Source organism: Somniosus microcephalus, chromosome 13 (assembly GCF_052327205.1).
Source record: "Somniosus microcephalus isolate GS21.2 chromosome 13, FLI_Smic_1.0, whole genome shotgun sequence".
NCBI lineage: Eukaryota > Metazoa > Chordata > Chondrichthyes > Squaliformes > Somniosidae > Somniosus > Somniosus microcephalus.
The window spans coordinates 33,915,228-33,938,941 of NC_140999.1; the positions used below are offsets into that span (position 1 = coordinate 33,915,228).

A 23,714-nucleotide genomic window follows, 5' to 3' on the forward strand; every position below is an offset into this window, starting at 1 on the left:
CAAATAGGTAATTCAGAAGCAACTTCTTTACCCAGAGAGTGGTAAGAATGTGGAACTCACTACCACTGGGAGTGGTTTAAGCGAATAGTATAGATGCATTTAAGGGGAAGCTAGATGAACATATGAGGGAGAAGGGAATAGAGGGTTATGCTGATAGAGTTAGATGAGGAAGGATGGGAGGAGGTTCGATGGAGCATAAACACTGGCATGGACGAGTTGGGCTAAATGGCCTGCTTCTATGCTGTACATTCGATGTAAATATTCTGCTGTGGTTTCCATATTCTTGGTTTATTCTGCCTCCACCCTCTGTAATACAAATAACGCAATCAAAGAGATGTTTTGTGCTCAGTTTAATACTTCTCTCATTTTTCTTAATAGCAGTATCACCAATCGTGACCTCAACTCCAAACATAGAAATAAAGCCCTTTGTTTTTAATGTGACCTTCACTATAAATAACCTGGCCCTGACAGCAACTCTACAAGACTCCACATCTGCACTGTACAAATCTGCATCAAATATGATTGCTTACCAGGTTAGATGATGACATATAATTACAAAAATATATTTAAATCAATTACAATATTTTATATATCTATCAATTTTCATTATTTTTCTCTCTAAACCTATGACTGTTCCTTTCCCTTAGTTGAACATGCTATTTACTAACAGCAATATCAACAGAACATTCTCAAGCTGCAGAGTTCTCTCTTTCAAGTAAGGAATGCTGATATTAAACCTAATCTTGTTTGTTTTAAGATTGTTTAAATGTTTAAGAAAATACTTAATATTGAAAAATTGTTTAATTGGTTAAAATTTCCAGTTATTCTACAGAATTCTGATTGTTGTTTCTGTGCTCAAATCATTAATATTATTGAAGTGCAATTTGTTTTTCTATTTGCTCTATTTATCTATTAAAACTCCTGCTGCTATAAGCAGCAATGCTTTCCTGTAGCTCACCAGTCGATTTGTTTGGCGTGTGAGATTTAAATCATTGCATAGATTGATAGGGGAGATTTCCCTGAACACAGATCATTGCCAACTCTCTCCACTGGTTTAAAACCACTTTTATAGCATGCATCATTAATACAAAGTGAGATGAAAAGTATGAATGACTTAGCACAGTCACCTTCAATTGGTGTTTAATAAGCCATTGATTAACCACAAAACTGTTATCAGCTATGTGTGCTGGCTTACATTAAACAGATTTATTTCCAGGAGGAGTTTTGGGAACATAGACAAAAATGTGCTGAGTCATAGAACATGGAATTTCAATGTACACATTAAATGTTCAACAGTCGAAGTCACTTAGCATGATATAACCCTGTTTACTACTTCAAAACTGTTCACTTTTCCACACAGTTGACAGGTACATTAGATGCAACACATTGAGGAATTTCAGCCCCGATAGTTTTAATTATACCACTCAAATCCATGAAAGCTTATGGCTCTGACCAGAATTCTAAATGTTTCCTGATTCACTTAGCGGTGTATCCATCTATTTTACAGCCCGGCAAATATTGAGGACACCAGTGTGTATGCAGTCTGCATTTTCAGAAATGATTCCGTTGCTCAGGAAGTTGATAAAATTACTGTGTACCACGAGTTCAGAGACAACACGAAGAGCATCTCCACCTTAGGAACATATTCACTGGACAATAACAGCCTCTACATAAATGGTACTTTTTTTTATTCGTTCATGGGATGTGGGCATCGCTGGCAAGGCCAGCATTTATTGCCCATCCCTAGTTGCCCTTGAGAAGGTGGTGGTGAGCTGCCTTCTTGAACTGCTGCAGTCCGTGTGGTGAAGGTACTCCCACAGTGCTGTTAGGGAGGGAGTTCCAGGATTTTGACCCAGTGACGATATACTTCCAAGTCAGGATGGTGTGTGACTTGGAGGGGAACTTGGAGGTGGTGGTGTTCCCATGTGCGTCTGCTGCCCTTGTCCCTCTAGGTGGTACAGGTCGCGGGTTTGGGAGGTACTGTCGAAGAAGCCTTGGCGAGTTGCTGCAGTGCATCTTGTAGATGGTACACACTGCAGCCATGGTATGCCGGTGCTGAAGGGAGTGAATGGGGGGCACGGTGGCATAGTGGTTAGCACTGTTGCCTCACAGCGCCAGGGACCCAGGTTCAAATCTGGTCTCGGGCGACTGTCTGTGTGGAGTTTGCACATTCTCCCTGTGTCTGCGTGGGTTTCCTCCGGGTGCTCCGGTTTCCTCCCACAGTCCAAAGATGTGCAGGTTAGGTTGATTTGGCTATGATAAATTGACCCTTAGTGTTAGGGGATTAAATACGTGGGGTTACGGGGATAGGGTGGGATATGTGTCGGTGCAGGCTCGATGGGCTGAAATGGCCTCTATCTGCACTGTGGGGATTCTGTGATTTATGGTGGTGGATGGGGTGATTTAGCATTTAAATTAGATATTTTGAGCTGTTAAATTTTATTCTATCAACGTGAATATGTTGATCGCTTAAAATTGAGAATGAACAAACCAAAGCCCTGAATTTCACTCTTCAATAATGACTTTCCACTTGACTAATTTAATAGAAAACACACGCTTTTGGTTTTTCAGGTTACCATGAATCAGCTCCTTCATCCAGTGAGTATGGTTTCTGTTTCTCTGTTTCCTTACCATTTTCTTTTATTACAGTGGGTAACAAAGCAAATTCCTGACTAATCCCTGTTGATATATTGTCAATACACCCAACTTGTTGAGGTTGTGATGTTACAAAAGCAAAATACTGCGGATGCTGGAAATCAAAATAAAAACAGAAAATGCTGGGAATACTCAGCAGGTCAGGTAGCATCCATGTCATCGACCTGAAAGGTTAACTCTGTTTCCCTCTCCACAGATGCTGCCTGACCTGCTGACTGAGGCTGTAATGTTTCCCAGTTAGAGCTGATGCATGATTTTAATTTCATTGAGTTAAATTCTGGAATTGAGAAGGTTTTGAAGGTTTAACCAAAGATTATGTATGTGTAATGTCATCCTGTCTCCTTTATGTGAGGGACATAGCAAGAGGAGTAGGCCATGCAGTCCCCCAAGCCTGTTCTGCCATTCAATTAGATCATGACGAATCTGCAACTTAACTCCATCTACTTGCCTTAGTTCTGTAACCCTTAATAACCTCGCCTAACAAGAACATATCAATCCCATTTTTGAAATTTTCAACTGACCTAGCCTCAACAGTTTTTTGGGGGAGAATTCCTGACATTACCCTTGAACTGCCTAGCTCCATGTTTAAGGTTATGCCCCCTTGTTCTGGACTCACCCACCAGAGGAAATAAGTTTTCTCTATCTACCCTATCAAATCCTTCAATCATCTTAAACACCTCAATTTGATCACCCCTTAATATACTACAGTCAAGGGAATACAAGCCTAGTCTATGCAACCTGTCCTCATAATTTAACCCTTTTGTCACCGGGATCATTCTGGTGAATCTGTGCTGCACCCCCTCCAAAGCCAATATATCCCTCCTGAGGTGTAGTGACCAGAACTTAACACAGTACTCAAGATGGGGTCTAACTTTATATAGCTGTAACATAAATTCTACCTTTTTGTATTCTAGCCCGCTTCTGATAAAGGCCAACATTCCATTAGTCTTTTTAATTATATTTGTAACTGTCCATTAGCTCTGAGTAATTTCTGTAGATGGACCCCAACATCTCACTGCTCCTCCACAGTTTCTAATTTCTCACCATCTAGAAAATACTCTGATCTATCTTTCTTTGGGTCCAAAGTGGATGACCTCACACTTGTGTGAACATTTATCGGTTGGCTTCTGGAAGTCCATATAAATAAAATCCAAAAACACTCCCTTATCAACCACTTTAGTTACCTCCTCAAATGGCATGTTAATAGACTCGCTGTGAGTAACTAGAACAGGAGCAGCAGACAGTGCTTGGAATTAGACCTGTAGCCCAAATTTAAAAATAAGCAGAAGACTCCAAATCAGTAAGAGACTCAACAAAATCAGGACTATTTTCTACACAAATAAGCAAACTGTTGCATGATCACTGGTTAGGGCAGATTCTGTCCAACTGCATACATGATAGAAAAAGTTGTTGGGTATGCCTTTGAGTGAGTGGTCTCACCCCACATAAAATAGCACTAACTCCAACATTGAATATTCTGCTGTGGTTTCTATATTCTTGGTTAATTTTGCCTTCACTGTCTTTATTACAAATGATGCAGTCACAGAGATGTTTTATTCTCAATTTATGCTTTCTAATGTTTCTTGATAGCGATATCACCAATGGTGAGCACAACTGCAAACCTGCAAACAAAGTCCATTGATTTTAATGTGACCTTCATTATAACTAACCTGGCCCTGACAACAAATCTACAAGATTCCAGTTCTGCACTGTTCAAATCAGCATCAATTATTATTGCTTACCAGGTCAGTTGACAACTTAAGTATTACAAAAATGTATTTTAATTCATTACATTATATTTATCTCTAAAACTGTAACTATTCCTTTCCTTCAGTTGAACAACCTATTTACTAACAGCAATATTAACAGAACATTCTCAAGCTGCAGAGTTCGCTCTTTCAGGTATGAAATGTTGATATTAAACCTCATCAGTATTTGTTTCAAGATTGTTTAGAAGTTTACTAAACTACTTTATATTGCAAAAATGTAAAATAGTAAAACATTCCAGTTATTCTACAGCATTCTGATTGTTGTTTCAGTGATTGATCATTAATATTATTGAAATTCAATTTGCCTTTCTGTTAGATGTCTATTAAAATTCCTGCTGCTGTAAGCAACAAGGATTTCCTATCATTCATCAGTCAACCTCTTTGGGGTGTGAGATTTAAATCACTGCACCGATTAAAAAGGTTGATTTTCCTGAGCAAAGACCCCAAAAAATTATTAGGTCACTGATTCTTGCACGTAGTCAGATGTAAAGTTGGAGTTACAATTTCTGCCATTATTTGAAACACTCTCAGGAATACACACCTTTCCTCTGTACAGTTTCTGGAAGCTCAGATAATGAATGATTTGGCAGTGGTGAAGCAACATTTGGATGTTCCTTGAGTGGCCTGCTCTACTGTTGTTGAAAGTATTCGGACGTTACACATGTGCTTGAATGACAACATTATGGGAGTTAATGGCACTCTGTGACCCGGAAAAGTATTGAAAATGCTGTAGCCACTTCTTCACTTGTAAGCTGGGACTCATTTTAATACATTCAACAGCAGGTCAATATGTGACCTGGGTGATGTAGTTGTGAACCACAAATCTACTGATCTTTGCTGAGTCTCCTGCCATTTCCAAAAATGTGCAGGTTAGAATGATTGGCTATGATAAATTGACCCTTAGTGTTAGGGGGATTAAATACGTGGGGTTACGGGGATAGGGTGGGATATGTGTTGGTGTAGGGGTTACGGGGATCGGGTGGGATATGTGTCAGTGCAGGCTCGATGGGCCGAAATGGCCTCTATCTGCACTGTGGGGTTTCTGTGATTCTGTGATTCTGTGATTTCTGGGAAGCAGCCTGTGGCAAAGGGCTGGATTTTGCCAGCCCTGGGGAGGCGTGTTTGGAGGCGGGACTGCCAGGAAAATGGCAGAATCTGGGGGCGGGTACCCATCCCGCCTCCAACCCGCCTCCATGCCAGCTTCCCAGGAGGTGGGTAGTCGACCCACGCCGGGTCCCATCTCCTGGAGGATGGAAGGGGATTAGAGCTACTTAACTGCCTGTTAACCGGAGGTTAGCAGGCAGTTAAGAGGATTATCCCCATTTTTCCACCAGAGGCGCGGGCTTCCCGTCGTCGCTAAAACCCCGCCAGGGTCACCGAGGTGAGCAGTGTGTCTGTGGGGGTCGGAGGGGTGCAAAAGTGCGCTGTGGAAGTAAGTGATGGGTGCAAGTGAGGAGAGGTGAGTGGAAAGTGATAGAAAATGTTTACTTACATTTGTTTCTTCCTGCAGGCTTCAACAGTTGGGGATGCGGAGACTCGCATCTCACCGGCAGAGATGACAGATGGCTGCTGCACTCTCCGATGCAACAAACATCTAATTTCTGCTCACAAAAGAGGTTTGATGAGTCTTGAAAACAAGCACTCATCAAACAACACAGAATGTCAGTGTTTGACAGCTTCACAGAGCTGTCAAATGATGATAATTCATCTGTCAAAAATTTTTCACAGATGAAACGCCATACGCTGACATTCTCTGTAACCAGCTTCCCCTTAATTCACCTGCTAAGCCCGCTGGGCAGGCTTAACAAGGTCAATCAAGGGAAAATAGCATGGGTTGGCCACAAGTCGATGGAGGTGGGACTAAAACTCGACAAGCAGCAGTCCCGCCTTCAACGCGCCCCCATTGGCAAAATCACCCCCAAAAAGTCTATAGCAATTCCACTATTACAATTCCTGATAGTAGAAGTACAGATGTTTCTCCTGAGCTGTGGGTCTGCTTCCTGGAGAAGGCCCCATTCACCTATTGCTGCTTTGAAAAGGCCACCTTACACAGTGAGGTTAGGGTTGCTCTGCCACCTGGGGTTGTGGGTTCTAGTAGTTATCCTGTTTTGGCTTTAGAATTCCTTGGCCATTTTTATTTCTCCTCCACCTCCTCCAACATATCCTAGAAAATAAAGTTTGCTGATGCACCAATGCCATTGTAAAGACTAAACAGTTAATTCACTTTTTACAATCTCTGCTGCTGTGTTCCATACTGGAGCCCTGCACAACTCTCTCCACTGGATTAAACCCACTGTTACAGTATGCATCAGTACTACAAGGTGGGTGAAATGGAAAGTATGACTGACTTAGCACAGTCACTTTCAATTGTTGTTTAACAGTCCATTAATGAACCAAAAAACTTATCAGCATATGTGTTAAATAGATTTGGTTCTGGAAGGAATTGTAGGAACATTAACAAAAATGTGCTGCTGCCGTGTCAATGCTAACATACCAGTGGTAGTGGTACATAACGCATTATTTTAAACAAATAATATCCTTGAACAAAGGAATTTCAATGTACACATTAAATGATCACCAGTCAGTCAATCAGCATGATTTAACCCCGTTTACTACTTCAAACCAGTTCACTTTAACACACACCTGACATACATATTAGATATAACACATTGAGGAATTTCAGCCCCAATATTTTAAAATTTGGACTCAAACCCATGAATATTATGGCTCTTACTAGAATATCAAATTATGTTTTCTGATTCACTTAGTTGTATATCTGTTTATTTTACAGCCCGGCAAATATTAAGGACACCAGTGTGTACGCAGTCTGCACTTTCACAAATGATTCTGCTCCTCAGGAAGTTAATAAAGTTACTGTGTACCACGAGTTCAGAGACAACACGAAGAGCATCTCCACCTTAGGAACATATTCACTGAACAGTAACAGCCTCTACGTGAATGGTATTTAGCATTTAAAGGAGATATTTCGTTCTGTTAGATTCCATTCTATCAACTTGAATGTATTAATCTGATCAAATTGAGAATGTTTAAACCAAACCCATGAATTTTATTTCACTCTTTAATGATGACTTTCCACCTGACTCATTTCATAGAAAACACATGCTATTGATTTTTCAGGTTACCATGAATCAGCTCCTTCACCCAGTGAGTATGGTTTCTGTTTCTGTGTCTCTTTAACAGTTCCCTCTATTGCAGTGGGTAACAACAAAGGAAATTCATGATTAAACCCTACTTATAAATTGTCAAATATATCGGTGATGCAATGTTTCCCATTTAGGGCTGAAGCATTGTCCTATTCCTGTTTGACCATTTAATTAAACTCTGGAATTGATCATCTTTTGAAGGTTTAACCAGAGATTCTTTGTGTGCTAAGTCATCCTGTCTCCTTATGTGTGTCTCATTAATAGTCTGATACAAAGCTGTGAGTAACTAGAACTGGAGCAGCAGACAGTACCTGGAATTAGACCTGTAGCCCAAATTTAAAAATAAGCAGAAGACTCCAAATCAGTAAGAGACTCAACAAAATCAGCACCATTTTCTACACAAATAAGCAAATTGTTCCACCATCACTGGTTAGGGCAGATTCTGTCAAACTGCATACTGTACATGATAGAAAAAGTTATTGGGTATGCCTTTGAGTGAGTGGTGTCACCCCACTTGAAATAGCTCTAACTCTAGCATTGAATATTCTGCTGTGGTTTCTATATTCTTGGTTAATTTTGCCTTCACTGTCTTTATTACAAATGGTGCCGTCACAGAGATGTTTTATTCTCAATTTAATGCTTTTCTAATGTTTCTTGATAGCGATATCACCAATGGTGAGCACAACTGCAAACCTGCAAACAAAGTCCATTGATTTTAATGTGACCTTCATTATAACTAACCTGGCCCTGACAACAAATCTACAAGATTCCAGTTCTGCATTGTTCAAATCAGCATCAAATATTATTGCTTACCAGGTCAGTTGACAACTTAATTATTACAAAAATGTATTTCAATTAATTAAATTATGTTTATCTCTAAAACTGTAACTATTCCTTTCCTTCAGTTGAACAACCTATTTACTAACAGCAATATTAACAGAACATTCTCAAGCTGCAGAGTTCGCTCTTTCAGGTATGAAATGTTGATATTAAACCTCATCAGTATTTGTTTCAAGATTGTTTAGAAGTTTACTAATTTATTTATATTGTAAAATAGTAAAACATTCCAGTTATTCTACAGCATTCTGATTGTTGTTTCAGTGATTGATCATTAATATTATTGAAATTCAATTTGCCTTTCTGTTAGATGTCTATTAAAATTCCTGCTGCTGTAAGCAACAAGGATTCCCTATAGTTCACCAGTCAACCTCTTTGGGGTGTGAGATTTAAATCACTGCACTGATTAAAAAGGTTGATTTTCCTGAGCAAAGACCCCAAAAAATTATTAGGTCACTGATTCTTGCACGTAGTCAGATGTAAAATTGGAGTTACAATTTCTGCCATTATTTGAAACACTCTCAGGAATACACACCTTTCCTCTGTACAGTTTCTGGATGCTCAGATAATGAATGATTTGGCAGTGGTGAAGCAACATTTGGATGTTCCTTGAGTGGCCTGCTCTACTGTTGCTAAAAGTATTCGGACGTTACACATGTGCTTGAATGACAACATTATGGGAGTTAATGGTGTAATGATATCAGCAAATAGTGATGGTATTTGCCTGTTTGATTATGATGCCTTACCAGCATAGTTGCCTGATTGATTACTTATGCCTGACCAGCAGAGGGCATGTGACAGAGACAAGCAGTTTAGTTTTGGTTTCGCTTTTAGATGGATCACTAGCATGGTGTCTCCTGTAATGCTGTATAAAGAGTTGAACAGACTTTAGATTAAAAGACATTCTCTTTCATAAATGTCTCGTCATTGAACTCACAAAGAAATCAATACATGGTGTCAGAAGTGATTGAAAGAGATGAAGAGGAAAAATCTGAAGTTAAATCAGCTCTCCACATATTAGCAAGCCAAAAGAGAACATCGTTACTTAACATTGGAGAATAGCTAACGAAGTGGGAAAATGGAAGGTTTACACCCACCGGCGAAGCTTCAGTTGACAGGTAATGTGGCTGAAAGTTGGAGGAGGTTCAAACAATGTATAGAGTTGTATTTAGCGGCAATCAGAGCTGACGAGAAAAGTGATAAAAAGAAATAGTCAGTGTTCTTACATGTCGTGGGTGATGAAGCGCTGGAGGTGTATAATAACTTCACATTCGCTGCTGATGGAGACAAAATGAAACTGGATAAAATAATGGAACAGTTTAAGGCCTACTGCATACCTAAACGTAACGTGACGTTTGAGAGGCACAGATTTTTCACATGTGTACAGAAAACGGGTGAGACTATTGATCAGTATGTGACTGAACTGAGAAACAGAAGCAAATCGTGTGAATTTGGAGGACTGACAGACTCGCTGATAAAAGACAGACTGGTGTGTGGTATTCCAGATAATGGTCTAAGGGAAAGACTGCTAAGAGAGCAAAATCTAGACCTGGGGAAAGCCATAGCACTGTGTAGGGCTACAGAGATTGTGAAGTCGTAGGCAAAGGAGCTGTTCAGTGACAGTAGCTGCAACGTGGATGCAGTGAGTAAGAACGGACACAAACCGTTTAACAAAAAGAGCGCCAATGTGAAAAAAGAGGCGTGGCCAGCGAACAAAAATGAAAGGGACAATCGAAAGTCATGTAGTCGATGCGGTACACAGCATACACCAAAAAACTGTCCAGCATATGGTAAAAAATGCAATAGTTGCAACAAAAACAACCATTATGCCCGTTGCTGCAAGAACCAAGCGCAACAAAGCAAGGTCCATGCAGTAGATGAAAGCGAGATAGAGGAGTTCTATGTAGATGTTGTGTCTGAAAACAAAGAAGAAAAAAGAGACTGGATGTTGACACTAAAAGTGAATGACATACACATTCCATTTAAATTGGATGCTGGAGCACAAGTTAATGTGATATCAGAGACTGATTTTAAGAAAATTAGACCCAGACCAAAGATACATGGAATAAAAGTGAAAGTGACAGGATACTCAGGTACTGATATACCAGTGAAAGGAAGATGCATTGTCAAAGTAACACACAAGGACAGAGAGCACACACTAGCATTAATCGTGGTGCCAAAGGATGTGCAGGCCATACTAGATTTAAAAGCCTGTGAGAGACTGAACCTGGTAAAGAGAGTCCTCGTTGTGGAAAGCGAAGGAGAGACAGTCTATGATGAACTCATGAAAGAGTACAACAACCTATTTAAGGGTCTAGGCTGCCTTCCAGGAGAACACACGATCAGAGTAGATAAAAGTATGCCAACGGTCATACATCCATGCAGAAAAGTTCCGTTTGCACTTCAAAAGCAACTGAAGGCAGAGTTGGACAGGATGGAAAGTCTGAACATGATTCAGAAGATAGATGAGCCAACTGAGTGGGTGAGTTCCCTCGTCGTTGTGGACAAAAAGAATGGAAAGCTCAGAATTTGCCTGGATCCAAGAGATCTAAACAGAGCAATAAAGAGAGAGCACTTCAAGCTTCCTACACGTGAGGAAATCATGTCACAGTTTGCAAATGCAAAGTATTTCAGCAAGTTAGATGCATCATCAGGATTTTGGCAGACGAAACTGGACGAAGCAAGTTCAAGACTGTGCACGTTCAACAGTCCATTTGGCAGATACAGATTCCTAAGGTTACCATTTGGCATAGCCTCAGCTCCTGAAGTGTATCACAAAACTATCCATATAATCTATGAGCACCTGGAGGGAGTTGATACATCAATGGATGACATCATAGTATGGGGAACCACGAGAACTGAGCATGACGAGAGACTGAAAAAAGTGCTGGAAGCAACAAGGAAAACAAACCTGAAGCTGAATAGAGAGAAATGCCAGCTCGGGGTGACAGAACTGACATTCGTGGGAGATATCCTTAGCAGTGAGGACATCAGACCAGATCCCAGAAAGGTGTCCGCCATTGAGAATATGCCAAAGCCACAATGCAAAAAGGACGTGCAGAGGTTTAATGGAATGATCAACTACATGGGGAAATTCATATCCAACCTCTCAGAAAAGATGGCACCACTGAGATGACTAACTGAAAAGAACATAGAATGGGAATGGAATCATGAGCATGAGAAGTCATGGAGCGATCTAAAGAAACTGCTCACAGAGGAACCAGTTCTGAGGTTTTATGACCCAGCGAGACCCATCAAGATACCATCAGATGCATCACAGAGTGGGCTCGGTGCCGTTCTTCTGCAAAAATATGACTACTGGCAACCTATTGCATATGCATCGCGCTCAATGACAGACGCGGAGACGCGATATGCTCAAATAGAAAAGGAGCTGCTCAGCATCACATACGCCTGTGAAAGATTTCACCAGTTTGTGGCAGGACAAGCAATCAGTGTAGAGACTGACCATAAGCCCTTGATTGCATTGTTCCAAAAGCCACTAAATAGCTGTCCGCTTAGAATACAAAGAATGATGATCAGGCTGCAACGCTATACACTGAATGTTGCGTACACACCGGGTAAGCTTATGTATACAGCAGACACGTTGTCCAGAGCTGTTGACCCAAGTGAGCCCGCAAACACCACAATGGATGAAAAAGTGAACGCCTACATGGACATGATCACAAGTGCACTGCCCATAGCAGATGCAAAAATGGAGCTCATAAAGACTGAGACAAACAAAGATGAAACAATGAGACGACTGAGGAAAAGCATCTTGGATGGATGGCCCAACATGAAGCAAGACTGCTCACCTGACATAGCAGAGTACTGGAGCTGCAGGGAGGAACTATCGGTGGTCGAAGACATCATCTACAAAGGAAGTAAAATAGTTATCCCAAAGAGTCTGAGAAAAGAGATGCTAAAAAGGATCCATGGAGGACATCTGGGAATCGAAAAGTGTAAGAAAAGAGCACGAGGGGTGATGTACTGGCCACGAATCAACTAAGATGTGACAAATGAGGTGTCAAACTGCACAATATGCCTGAAATATCGAGCAAGCAATCCAGTAGAACCACTAAAGCCACACCCAGCACCAGACAGACCTTACCAGAAGGTAGGCGCTGACCTATTCGTATGTCAAGGGAAGGACTATCTTGTAGTCACAGACTATTACTCCCTGTATCCAGAGGTTTGTAGACTGTACACCACCACTGCAGATGCTGTGATAAGATGTATGAAAGCCATATTCTCCAGACATGGCGTGGCAAACGAGGTCTTCACAGACAACGGACCTCAGTTTTACAATGCAAGTTTCCGACACTTTGCCAAAGAGTGGGACTTTGTCCACACAACGTCAAGTCCTCACTTTCCACAGTCCAATGGTCTAGTGGAAAAACCGGTCCAGACAGTGAAAAGACTGATGTACAAGGCAAATGACAGTTGAACTGACTTCTACCAAAGCATGCTTGTATACCGCACAACGCCGCTCGAGTGTGGTATGTCACCAGCCCAACTCCTTATGGGACGTCGGCTAAGGTCAAACCTACCCATCCCGGAGAACCTCTTGAAAACGAAAGAGGGGGAGAAAGTGAGGAAGTTCAAAGAACAACAGAAAGAAAAGCAAAAGTACTACTATGACAGAGGAACACAAAACCTACCTGAACTCCACACTGGTGACCAAGTAAGGTTCAAAGACAAAACAAACATATGGACTCAGAAGGGAACTGTCCTGAGTGAAGTTCAACCAAGATCATACACCATTCAGACAGATGAGGGTGCTGTTCTGCGAAGAAATCGTCGAGATCCTCTCATGGGACCAGCCACAGCAAGTCAAAAGACTGATACTGTTGAACAACCTGATCACACAGCAGGTCAAAAGACTGATACTGTTGAACAACCTGATCACACACCTGAGAACCAATCATCTGAGGCAACAACTCAGATTCAAGGACAATCAATCAGAAAATCCTCAAGGCACGTGAAGCCTCCTGAGAGACTCATTGAGCAAGTTTAAGGACTATTGTTAGAAGGAAGTAATGTTATCTTATTCTTTCTTCAAGTTCTAGTGTATTTACATATTTCATGTGAACACACAAAGCAAGGTTAAAAAACCTTGATAATGATAATGTTAATGTAAGTTCATTAAGTGTTACAGTTAAAATGCAGATTAATACAAAGAAAACATGTTGTTAGTTAAAAGTAAAATACTTTTGTTTTAAGAAAGGGAGATGTAATGATATCAGCAAATAGTGATGGTATTTGCCTGTTTGATTATGATGCCTTACCAGCATAGTTGCCTGATTGATTACTTATGCCTGACCAGCAGAGGGCATGTGACAGAGACAAGCAGTTTAGTTTTGGTTTCGCTTTTAGATGGATCACTAGCATGGTGTCTCCTGTAATGCTGTATAAAGAGTTGAACAGACTTTAGATTAAAAGACATTCTCTTTCATAAATGTCTCGTCATTGAACTCACAAAGAAATCAATACATGGTGTCAGAAGTGATTGAAAGAGATGAAGAGGAAAAATCTGAAGTTAAATCAGCTCTCCACATATTGCAAGCCAAAAGAGAACATCGTTACTTACCATTGGAGAATAGCTAACGAAGTGGGAAAATGGAAGGTTTACACCCACCGGCGAAGCTTCAGTTGACAGGTAATGTGGCTGAAAGTTGGAGGAGGTTCAAACAATGTATAGAGTTGTATTTAGCGGCAATCAGAGCTGACGAGAAAAGTGATAAAAAGAAATAGTCAGTGTTCTTACATGTCGTGGGTGATGAAGCGCTGGAGGTGTATAATAACTTCACATTCGCTGCTGATGGAGACAAAATGAAACTGGATAAAATAATGGAACAGTTTAAGGCCTACTGCATACCTAAACGTAACGTGACGTTTGAGAGGCACAGATTTTTCACATGTGTACAGAAAATGGGTGAGACTATTGATCAGTATGTGACTGAACTGAGAAACAGAAGCAAATCGTGTGAATTTGGAGGACTGACAGACTCGCTGATAAAAGACAGACTGGTGTGTGGTATTCCAGATAATGGTCTAAGGGAAAGACTGCTAAGAGAGCAAAATCTAGACCTGGGGAAAGCCATAGCACTGTGTAGGGCTACAGAGATTGTGAAGTCGTAGGCAAAGGAGCTGTTCAGTGACAGTAGCTGCAACGTGGATGCAGTGAGTAAGAACGGACACAAACCGTTTAACAAAAAGAGCGCCAATGTGAAAAAAGAGGCGTGGCCAGCGAACAAAAATGAAAGGGACAATCGAAAGTCATGTAGTCGATGCGGTACACAGCATACACCAAAAAACTGTCCAGCATATGGTAAAAAATGCAATAGTTGCAACAAAAACAACCATTATGCCCGTTGCTGCAAGAACCAAGCGCAACAAAGCAAGGTCCATGCAGTAGATGAAAGCGAGATAGAGGAGTTCTATGTAGATGTTGTGTCTGAAAACAAAGAAGAAAAAAGAGACTGGATGTTGACACTAAAAGTGAATGACATACACATTCCATTTAAATTGGATGCTGGAGCACAAGTTAATGTGATATCAGAGACTGATTTTAAGAAAATTAGACCCAGACCAAAGATACATGGAATAAAAGTGAAAGTGACAGGATACTCAGGTACTGATATACCAGTGAAAGGAAGATGCATTGTCAAAGTAACACACAAGGACAGAGAGCACACACTAGCATTAATCGTGGTGCCAAAGGATGTGCAGGCCATACTAGATTTAAAAGCCTGTGAGAGACTGAACCTGGTAAAGAGAGTCCTCGTTGTGGAAAGCGAAGGAGAGACAGTCTATGATGAACTCATGAAAGAGTACAACAACCTATTTAAGGGTCTAGGCTGCCTTCCAGGAGAACACACGATCAGAGTAGATAAAAGTATGCCAACGGTCATACATCCATGCAGAAAAGTTCCGTTTGCTCTTCAAAAGCAACTGAAGGCAGAGTTGGACAGGATGGAAAGCCTGAACATGATTCAGAAGATAGATGAGCCAACTGAGTGGGTGAGTTCCCTCGTCGTTGTGGACAAAAAGAATGGAAAGCTCAGAATTTGCCTGGATCCAAGAGATCTAAACAGAGCAATAAAGAGAGAGCACTTCAAGCTTCCTACACGTGAGGAAATCATGTCACAGTTTGCAAATGCAAAGTATTTCAGCAAGTTAGATGCATCATCAGGATTTTGGCAGACGAAACTGGACGAAGCAAGTTCAAGACTGTGCACGTTCAACAGTCCATTTGGCAGATACAGATTCCTAAGGTTACCATTTGGCATAGCCTCAGCTCCTGAAGTGTATCACAAAACTATCCATATAATCTATGAGCACCTGGAGGGAGTTGATACATCAATGGATGACATCATAGTATGGGGAACCACGAGAACTGAGCATGACGAGAGACTGAAAAAAGTGCTGGAAGCAACAAGGAAAACAAACCTGAAGCTGAATAGAGAGAAATGCCAGCTCGGGGTGACAGAACTGACATTCGTGGGAGATATCCTTAGCAGTGAGGACATCAGACCAGATCCCAGAAAGGTGTCCGCCATTGAGAATATGCCAAAGCCACAATGCAAAAAGGACGTGCAGAGGTTTAATGGAATGATCAACTACATGGGGAAATTCATATCCAACCTCTCAGAAAAGATGGCACCACTGAGACGACTAACTGAAAAGAACATAGAATGGGAATGGAATCATGAGCATGAGAAGTCATGGAGCGATCTAAAGAAACTGCTCACAGAGGAACCAGTTCTGAGGTTTTATGACCCAGCGAGACCCATCAAGATATCATCAGATGCATCACAGAGTGGGCTCGGTGCCGTTCTTCTGCAAAAATATGACTACTGGCAACCTATTGCATATGCATCGCGCTCAATGACAGACGCGGAGACGCGATATGCTCAAATAGAAAAGGAGCTGCTCAGCATCACATACGCCTGTGAAAGATTTCACCAGTTTGTGGCAGGACAAGCAATCAGTGTAGAGACTGACCATAAGCCCTTGATTGCATTGTTCCAAAAGCCACTAAATAGCTGTCCGCTTAGAATACAAAGAATGATGATCAGGCTGCAACGCTATACACTGAATGTTGCGTACACACCGGGTAAGCTTATGTATACAGCAGACACGTTGTCCAGAGCTGTTGACCCAAGTGAGCCCACAAACACCACAATGGATGAAAAAGTGAACGCCTACATGGACATGATCACAAGTGCACTGCCCATAGCAGATGCAAAAATGGAGCTCATAAAGACTGAGACAAACAAAGATGAAACAATGAGACGACTGAGGAAAAGCATCTTGGATGGATGGCCCAACATGAAGCAAGACTGCTCACCTGACATAGCAGAGTACTGGAGCTGCAGGGAGGAACTATCGGTGGTCGAAGACATCATCTACAAAGGAAGTAAAATAGTTATCCCAAAGAGTCTGAGAAAAGAGATGCTAAAAAGGATCCATGGAGGACATCTGGGAATCGAAAAGTGTAAGAAAAGAGCACGAGGGGTGATGTACTGGCCACGAATCAACTAAGATGTGACAAATGAGGTGTCAAACTGCACAATATGCCTGAAATATCAAGCAAGCAATCCGGTAGAACCACTAAAGCCACACCCAGCACCAGACAGACCTTACCAGAAGGTAGGCGCTGACCTATTCGTATGTCAAGGGAAGGACTATCTTGTAGTCACAGACTATTACTCCCTGTATCCAGAGGTTTGTAGACTGTACACCACCACTGCAGATGCTGTGATAAGATGTATGAAAGCCATATTCTCCAGACATGGCGTGGCAAACGAGGTCTTCACAGACAACGGACCTCAGTTTTACAATGCAAGTTTCCGACACTTTGCCAAAGAGTGGGACTTTGTCCACACAACGTCAAGTCCTCACTTTCCACTGTCCAATGGTCTAGTGGAAAAATCGGTCCAGACAGTGAAAAGACTGATGTACAAGGCAAATGACAGTGGAACTGACTTCTACCAAAGCATGCTTGTATACCACACAACGCCTCTCGAGTGTGGTATGTCACCAGCCCAACTCCTTATGGGACGTCGGCTAAGGTCAAACCTACCCCTCCCGGAGAACCTCTTGAAAACGAAAGAGGGGGAGAAAGTGAGGAAGTTCAAAGAACAACAGAAAGAAAAGCAAAAGTACTACTATGACAGAGGAACACAAAACCTACCTGAACTCCACACTGGTGACCAAGTAAGGTTCAAAGACAAAACAAACATATGGACTCAGAAGGGAACTGTCCTGAGTGAAGTTCAACCAAGATCATACACCATTCAGACAGATGAGGGTGCTGTTCTGCGAAGAAATCGTCGAGATCTTCTCATGGGACCAGCCACAGCAAGTCAAAAGACTGATACTGTTGAACAACCTGATCACACAGCAGGTCAAAAGACTGATACTGTTGAACAACCTGATCACACACCTGAGAACCAATCATCTGAGGCAACAACTCAGATTCAAGGACAATCAATCAGAAAATCCTCAAGGCACGTGAAGCCTCCTGAGAGACTCATTGAGCAAGTTTAAGGACTATTGTTAGAAGGAAGTAATGTTATCTTATTCTTTCTTCAAGTTCTAGTGTATTTACATATTTCATGTGAACACACAAAGCAAGGTTAAAAAACCTTGATAATGATAATGTTAATGTAAGTTCATTAAGTGTTACAGTTAAAATGCAGATTAATACAAAGAAAACATGTTGTTAGTTAAAAGTAAAATACTTTTGTTTTAAGAAAGGGAGATGTAATGATATCAGCAAATAGTGATGGTATTTGCCTGTTTGATTATGATGCCTTACCAGCATAGTTGCCTGATTGATTACTTATGCCTGACCAGCAGCGGGCATGTGACAGAGACAAGCAGTTTAGCTTTGGTTTCGCTTTTAGATGGATCACTAGCATGGTGTCTCCTGTAATGCTGTTAAAAAGAGTTGAACAGACTTTAGATTAAAAGACATTCTCTTTCATAAATGTCTCGTCATTGAACTCACAAAGAAATCCATACAAATGGCACTCTATGACCCGGAAAAGTATAGAAAACCCTGTAGCCACTTCTTCACTTGTAAGCTGGGACTGATTTTAATACATTCATCAGCAGGTCAATATGTGACCTGGGTGATATAGTTGTGAACCACAAATCTACTGATCTTTGCTGAGTCTCCTGCCATTTCCCAGAAGCAGCCTGTGGCAAAAAGTTCAATAGCAATTCCACTATTACAATTCCTGATGATAGAAGTACAGATATTTCTCTTGAGCTGTGGGTCTGCTTCCTGGAGAAAGCCCCATTCACCTATTGTTGCTTTGACAAAGCCACCTTACACAGTGAGCCTCAGTGAGATCAGGGTTGATCTGCCACCTGGGGTTGTGGGTTTTTGCAGTTATCCTGTTTTAGCTTTAGAACTCCCTGACCATTTTTATTTCTCCTCCAACATATCCAAGGAAATACGATTTGCTGATGCACCAATGCCACTGTAAAGACTAAAACAGTTCATTGACTTTGTACAATCTCTTCTGCTCTATTCTGTACTGGAACTCTGCACAACTCTCTCCACTGGTTTAAACCCACTTTTACAGTATGCACCATTGCTAGTAAGTGGATAAGATGGAAAGTATGAATGACTTAGCACTGTCACCGTCAATTGGTGTTTAACAATCCATTAATGAATCAAACAACTGTTATCAGCTCTATATATGTGAAATAGATGTGGTTCCGGGAGGGATTGAGAACATAAGCAAAAATGTGCTGCTGCTGTGTCAATACTAACACACCAGTGGTATGGGCACTTAATGCATTAGTTTAAACAAATAATGGCCCGGATTTTGCGGTGGTAATGACGGCAAAACTGTCAGCATGTGCCGTCATTATGGGCTGGATTTTCATTGGGCCGTGGAGTCGAGATTGGAGGCGTGTGGGGGTTTAAGATCTCGAATCAGGGGTTCTGACCCCATCCCGCCCCCAACCCGCCTCCATGCCAGTTTCAAAGGAGGCGGGTACCCGCCCCGCACTGGGACCCGCCTCCCCGAGGCGGGAAGGGGATTAGTGCCAATTAACTGCCAGTTAACAGGTAGTTAACAGGCAGTTTTTAGCCTAATCCCTATTTTTATTGTTGAAATGTGGGATTCGCGACGGCTCCAAACCACGGCAAGTTAGCGAGGCGGGCCGTCGGGATGAAGGGCTTGGAGGGGTCGAGATGTCCGGTGTTCAGGTGAGTGATGGGTGCATGAGTGCAGAGGTAAGTGTGTTTGGTCTGTGTAAAGTGCTTAAAGAAATTCTACTAACCTTTACAGCCTTCCTTCCTTCAGGTCTCGGGAGTCCCTCATCTCACCGGCACAGAAAGCAGAATGGCCGCCAACTGCCAAAATCTGCAGCCTCTGCTTTCTGTTCCGGGGAGATCTCTAAATCATCGTGAGAGGAAGGAATTAACCTGGAATACAGATTGTCAGTGTTTGACAGCTTCAAACAGCTGTGAAACGCTGATATTTCATCTTTCAAAAGGTCTTGACAGATGAAATTTCAATCTGTGACATCACCTGTTGCCGGGTGGCCCTTAATTGGCCTGCTGAGCCCACTGGGTGGGCTCAACAAGGTCAATCAAGTGAAAATCGCGTGGGTTGGCTAGAACTCGATGGAGGCGGGACTACAACCCCAAAAGTTGTAGTACGCCTCCTACCCGACTCCTCAATGAAAATCCAGCCCTATGTCTCTGGAAGTGACAGCAACTTCTAGAATCAGCTAATGCGCAGATAAATGTGGAAATTCAGAAGTTGCTGTCAGTCATTCCCTGCTCCTCCACAAGTTGCACTGTGGAATTCCCCAGAACCAACAATCAATTCAAATCACAGTTCCTGGTGAAAACTTCCCCTATAACCTGGGATATCGCTGTTAAACCCTCGTCCCACCCTCCGAAAAAGTTAACCCTTGTTCAAAGAGGTGTAAGTGGGTTTTTAACGCCACATTGACTACTGAACAACTGTTCTGGCCCTGAAAAACTAATCTTATTTTTGTAGAGTGTCAAATTTTACTTTAATATGATAAGAATTACATGGCTATTAATATAAGAATTTTTTTAATGGTTGTTTCTGATATTTCAGCTTCTACCTTAACCCTAAGATTACGTCCCAATCTTTATTTCGCTCTCTGTAAAATTTATAAAAAGGAACTTATAATCTGTGTATTTTACTTCCTGGTTTGCTGTCTGTGAGGATTCTTCAATGTGATTGGCTGCTAAGCCTGCTTGATGACATCCCTGTTGCTGAACGCTGGAGATTCGCTTGATTTGGTGCCAGATTCAAACAAAGGTCGGGAGAGCAGAAATTCACGCCACAAACATCACTAGATTTTTGTGGGCAGCTTTCTTCGAGGTCAGTGGCGAGTGCCGTTGCTTCGCCGCTGACCGCAAATTCCGGGCCATTAATATGCCTGAACAAAGCAATTTCAATGTACAGGAAACTCTCTGGTATCCGGCACCGACGGGACCGGCGTGTTGCCGGTTGATTAAAAATTCCAGATGACAGAAAGGGTTATCTACCGAGGCTATTTTTAACAAACAAAGACTCAGACTCCTGTTATTAAGGTGTTCAGACTTCTGACAGTGCCAAGAAGCCGAGTAGTGGCAGTTTGGAGAACTACCCACACTGACTAACTCGGCCACCGTGGGAGACTCAGACTTGGACTCGGCAACATTTCCGGTTATTGAGGTGTTTTCGGAGTATGAATTTTGCCGGTTAATAGAGAATTCCGTATATTTAGGTGCCATTTAAACGAGAGTTTCCTGTAAACATTAATTGATCAACAGTCAGTCAATCAGCATGATTTAACAACCCTGTGTACTACTTCAAACCAGTTCACTTTAACACATAGTTGACATATTAGGTATAACACATTGAGGAATTTCAGCCCCAATATTTTAAAATTTTGCACGTGAACCCATGAAAGCTTAAGGCTCTTAATAGAATTTCAAAATACAGTATGTTTTCTGATTCACTTAGTTGTATATCTGTTTATTTTACAGCCCGGCAAATATTGAGGACACCAGTGTGTACGCAGTCTGCACTTTCACAAATGATTCTGCTTCTCAGGAGGTTAATAAAGTTACTGTGTACCACGAGTTCAGAGACAACACGAAGAGCATCTCCACCTTAGGAATATATTCACTGGACAATAACAGCCTCTATGTGAATGGTATTTAGCATTTAAAGGAGATATTCTGTTCTGTTACATTCTATTCTATCAACTTGAATGCATTAATCTGATCAAATTGAGAATGATTAAACCAAACCCATGAATTTTATTTCACTCTTTAATGATGACTTTCCACCTGACTCATTTCATAGAAAACACATGCTATTGATTTTTCAGGTTACCGTGAATCAGCTCCTTCACCCAGTGAGTATGGTTTCTGTTTCTCTGTTTCTTTAACAGTTCCCATTATTGCAGTGGGTAACAACAAAGAAAATTCATGATTAAATCCTACTTATAAATTGTCAAATATATCGGTGATGCAATGTTTCCCATTTAGGGCTGAAGCATTGTTCTATTCCTGTTTGACCATTTAGTTAAACTCTGGAATTGATAATGTTTTGAAGGTTTAACCAGAGATTCTTTGTGTGCTAAGTCATCCTGTCTCCTTATGTGTGTCTCATTAATAGTCTGATACAAAGCTGTGAGTAACTAGAACAGGAGCAGCAGACAGTACCTGGAATTAGACCTGTAGCCCAAATTTAAAAATAAGCAGAAAACTCCAAATCAGTAAGAGACTCAACAAAATCAGCACCATTTTCTACACAAATAAGCAAACTGTTGCATGATCACTGGTCAGGGCAGATTCTGTCCAACTGCATACATGATAGAAAAAGTTATTGGGTATGTCTTTGAGTGAGTGGTCTCACCCCACTTCAAATAGCACTAACTCCAGCATTGAAAATTCTGCTGTGGTTTCTATATTCTTGGTTAATTTTGCCTTCACTGTCTTTATTACAAATGATGCCGTCACAGAGATGTTTTATTCTCAATTTAATGCTTTTCTAATGTTTCTTGATAGCGATATCACCAATTGTGAGCACAACTGCAAACCTGCAAACAAAGTCCATTGATTTTAATGTGACCTTCATTATAACTAACCTGGCCCTGACAATAAATCTACAAGATCCCAGTTCTGCACTGTTCAAATCAGCATCAAATATTATTGCTTACGAGGTCAGTTGACAACTTAATTATTAGAAATATGTATTTTAATTAATTACATTATATTTATCTCTAAAACTGTAACTATTCCTTTCCTTCAGCTGAACAACCTGTTTACTAACAGCAATATCAAGAGAACATTCTCAAGCTGCAGAGTTCGCTCTTTCAGGTATGAAATGTTGATATTAAACCTCATCAGTATTCAAGAATGTTTAAAATTTACTATACTACTTAATATTGCAAAAACGTAAAATGGTAAAACATTCTAGTTATTCTACAGAATTCTGATTGTTGTTTCTGTGATCAGATCATTAATATTATTGAAGTTCAATTTATTTTTCTAGATTAAAATTCCTGCTGTTTTATGCAGCAAGGATTTCCTGTGGCTCACCAAAGAATCGATCAATTTGTTTGAGGTGTGAAATTTAAATCAGTGCTTAGATTATTAGGGGAGATTTTCCTGAGCAAAGACCTAAGACAGTCTCCTGTAATAGGTCATTGATCTGTTTCATCTTTATATTGGCCAGTATTTTTCAGTGCCTACGGGTGTGTATGTGCCCGTTAGGGCCCCATAAGTTCCGGGTTTTCGCGCACGAAGTTTCATGCACAAAAACCCAGAACGAGTGATCTGTCAAGGATCTTCTTGACAGATCGTAGCCATCCCCGGGAAATGGACATCCGCAGGCGGAGAGTTGGGCTATTTGCCTAACCAGAGCCCAGCGAATGCCCGTGAAATTCTTACGCCTGGTAAAAGCATTTTAAATGAATATAAAAATAATTTTTCAATTATTTACAAATTAAAACACCTGGAAAATAAGTTACGGTTATTTTTAGCCCCTTTAATACATTTAAATTTATTTTTCAAAAAATTACATTTTTGTTTTAAATGTTTAATTAAATTGTATTTTAATTAATTTTAAATATGTAATTAAAATTTTTTTAATTTGATATATAAATGTGTTTTTCATTGGTCGGGCCGGCCCACGTGATCCCAGGGGCGCTTCCAAACTGCCTGCGCCCCTGGGATACGTGGGCCTCTACGCATGTCTACATGTAGAGGCCCAGGAGCTCGAGTCTCCGT

The 23,714-nt window shown here is 41.1% G+C and overlaps 1 protein-coding gene across 1 annotated transcript in view; it reads left to right on the forward strand.

Annotated features, from left to right (window-relative positions):
* The window catches only part of LOC147108199 (mucin-16-like), a 259,597-nt gene that overhangs the window by 195,324 nt on the left and 40,559 nt on the right, over positions 1 to 23,714 (forward strand). The window contains exons 29-38 of the mRNA XM_086005995.1: positions 379 to 533; positions 648 to 715; positions 1,508 to 1,677; positions 2,572 to 2,598; positions 4,246 to 4,400; positions 4,490 to 4,557; positions 7,216 to 7,385; positions 7,563 to 7,589; positions 8,250 to 8,404; positions 8,494 to 8,561. Coding sequence (XP_085862121.1) covers positions 379 to 533; positions 648 to 715; positions 1,508 to 1,677; positions 2,572 to 2,598; positions 4,246 to 4,400; positions 4,490 to 4,557; positions 7,216 to 7,385; positions 7,563 to 7,589; positions 8,250 to 8,404; positions 8,494 to 8,561 — 1,063 coding nt within the window. The remainder of the gene's footprint in view (positions 1 to 378; positions 534 to 647; positions 716 to 1,507; positions 1,678 to 2,571; positions 2,599 to 4,245; positions 4,401 to 4,489; positions 4,558 to 7,215; positions 7,386 to 7,562; positions 7,590 to 8,249; positions 8,405 to 8,493; positions 8,562 to 23,714) is intronic.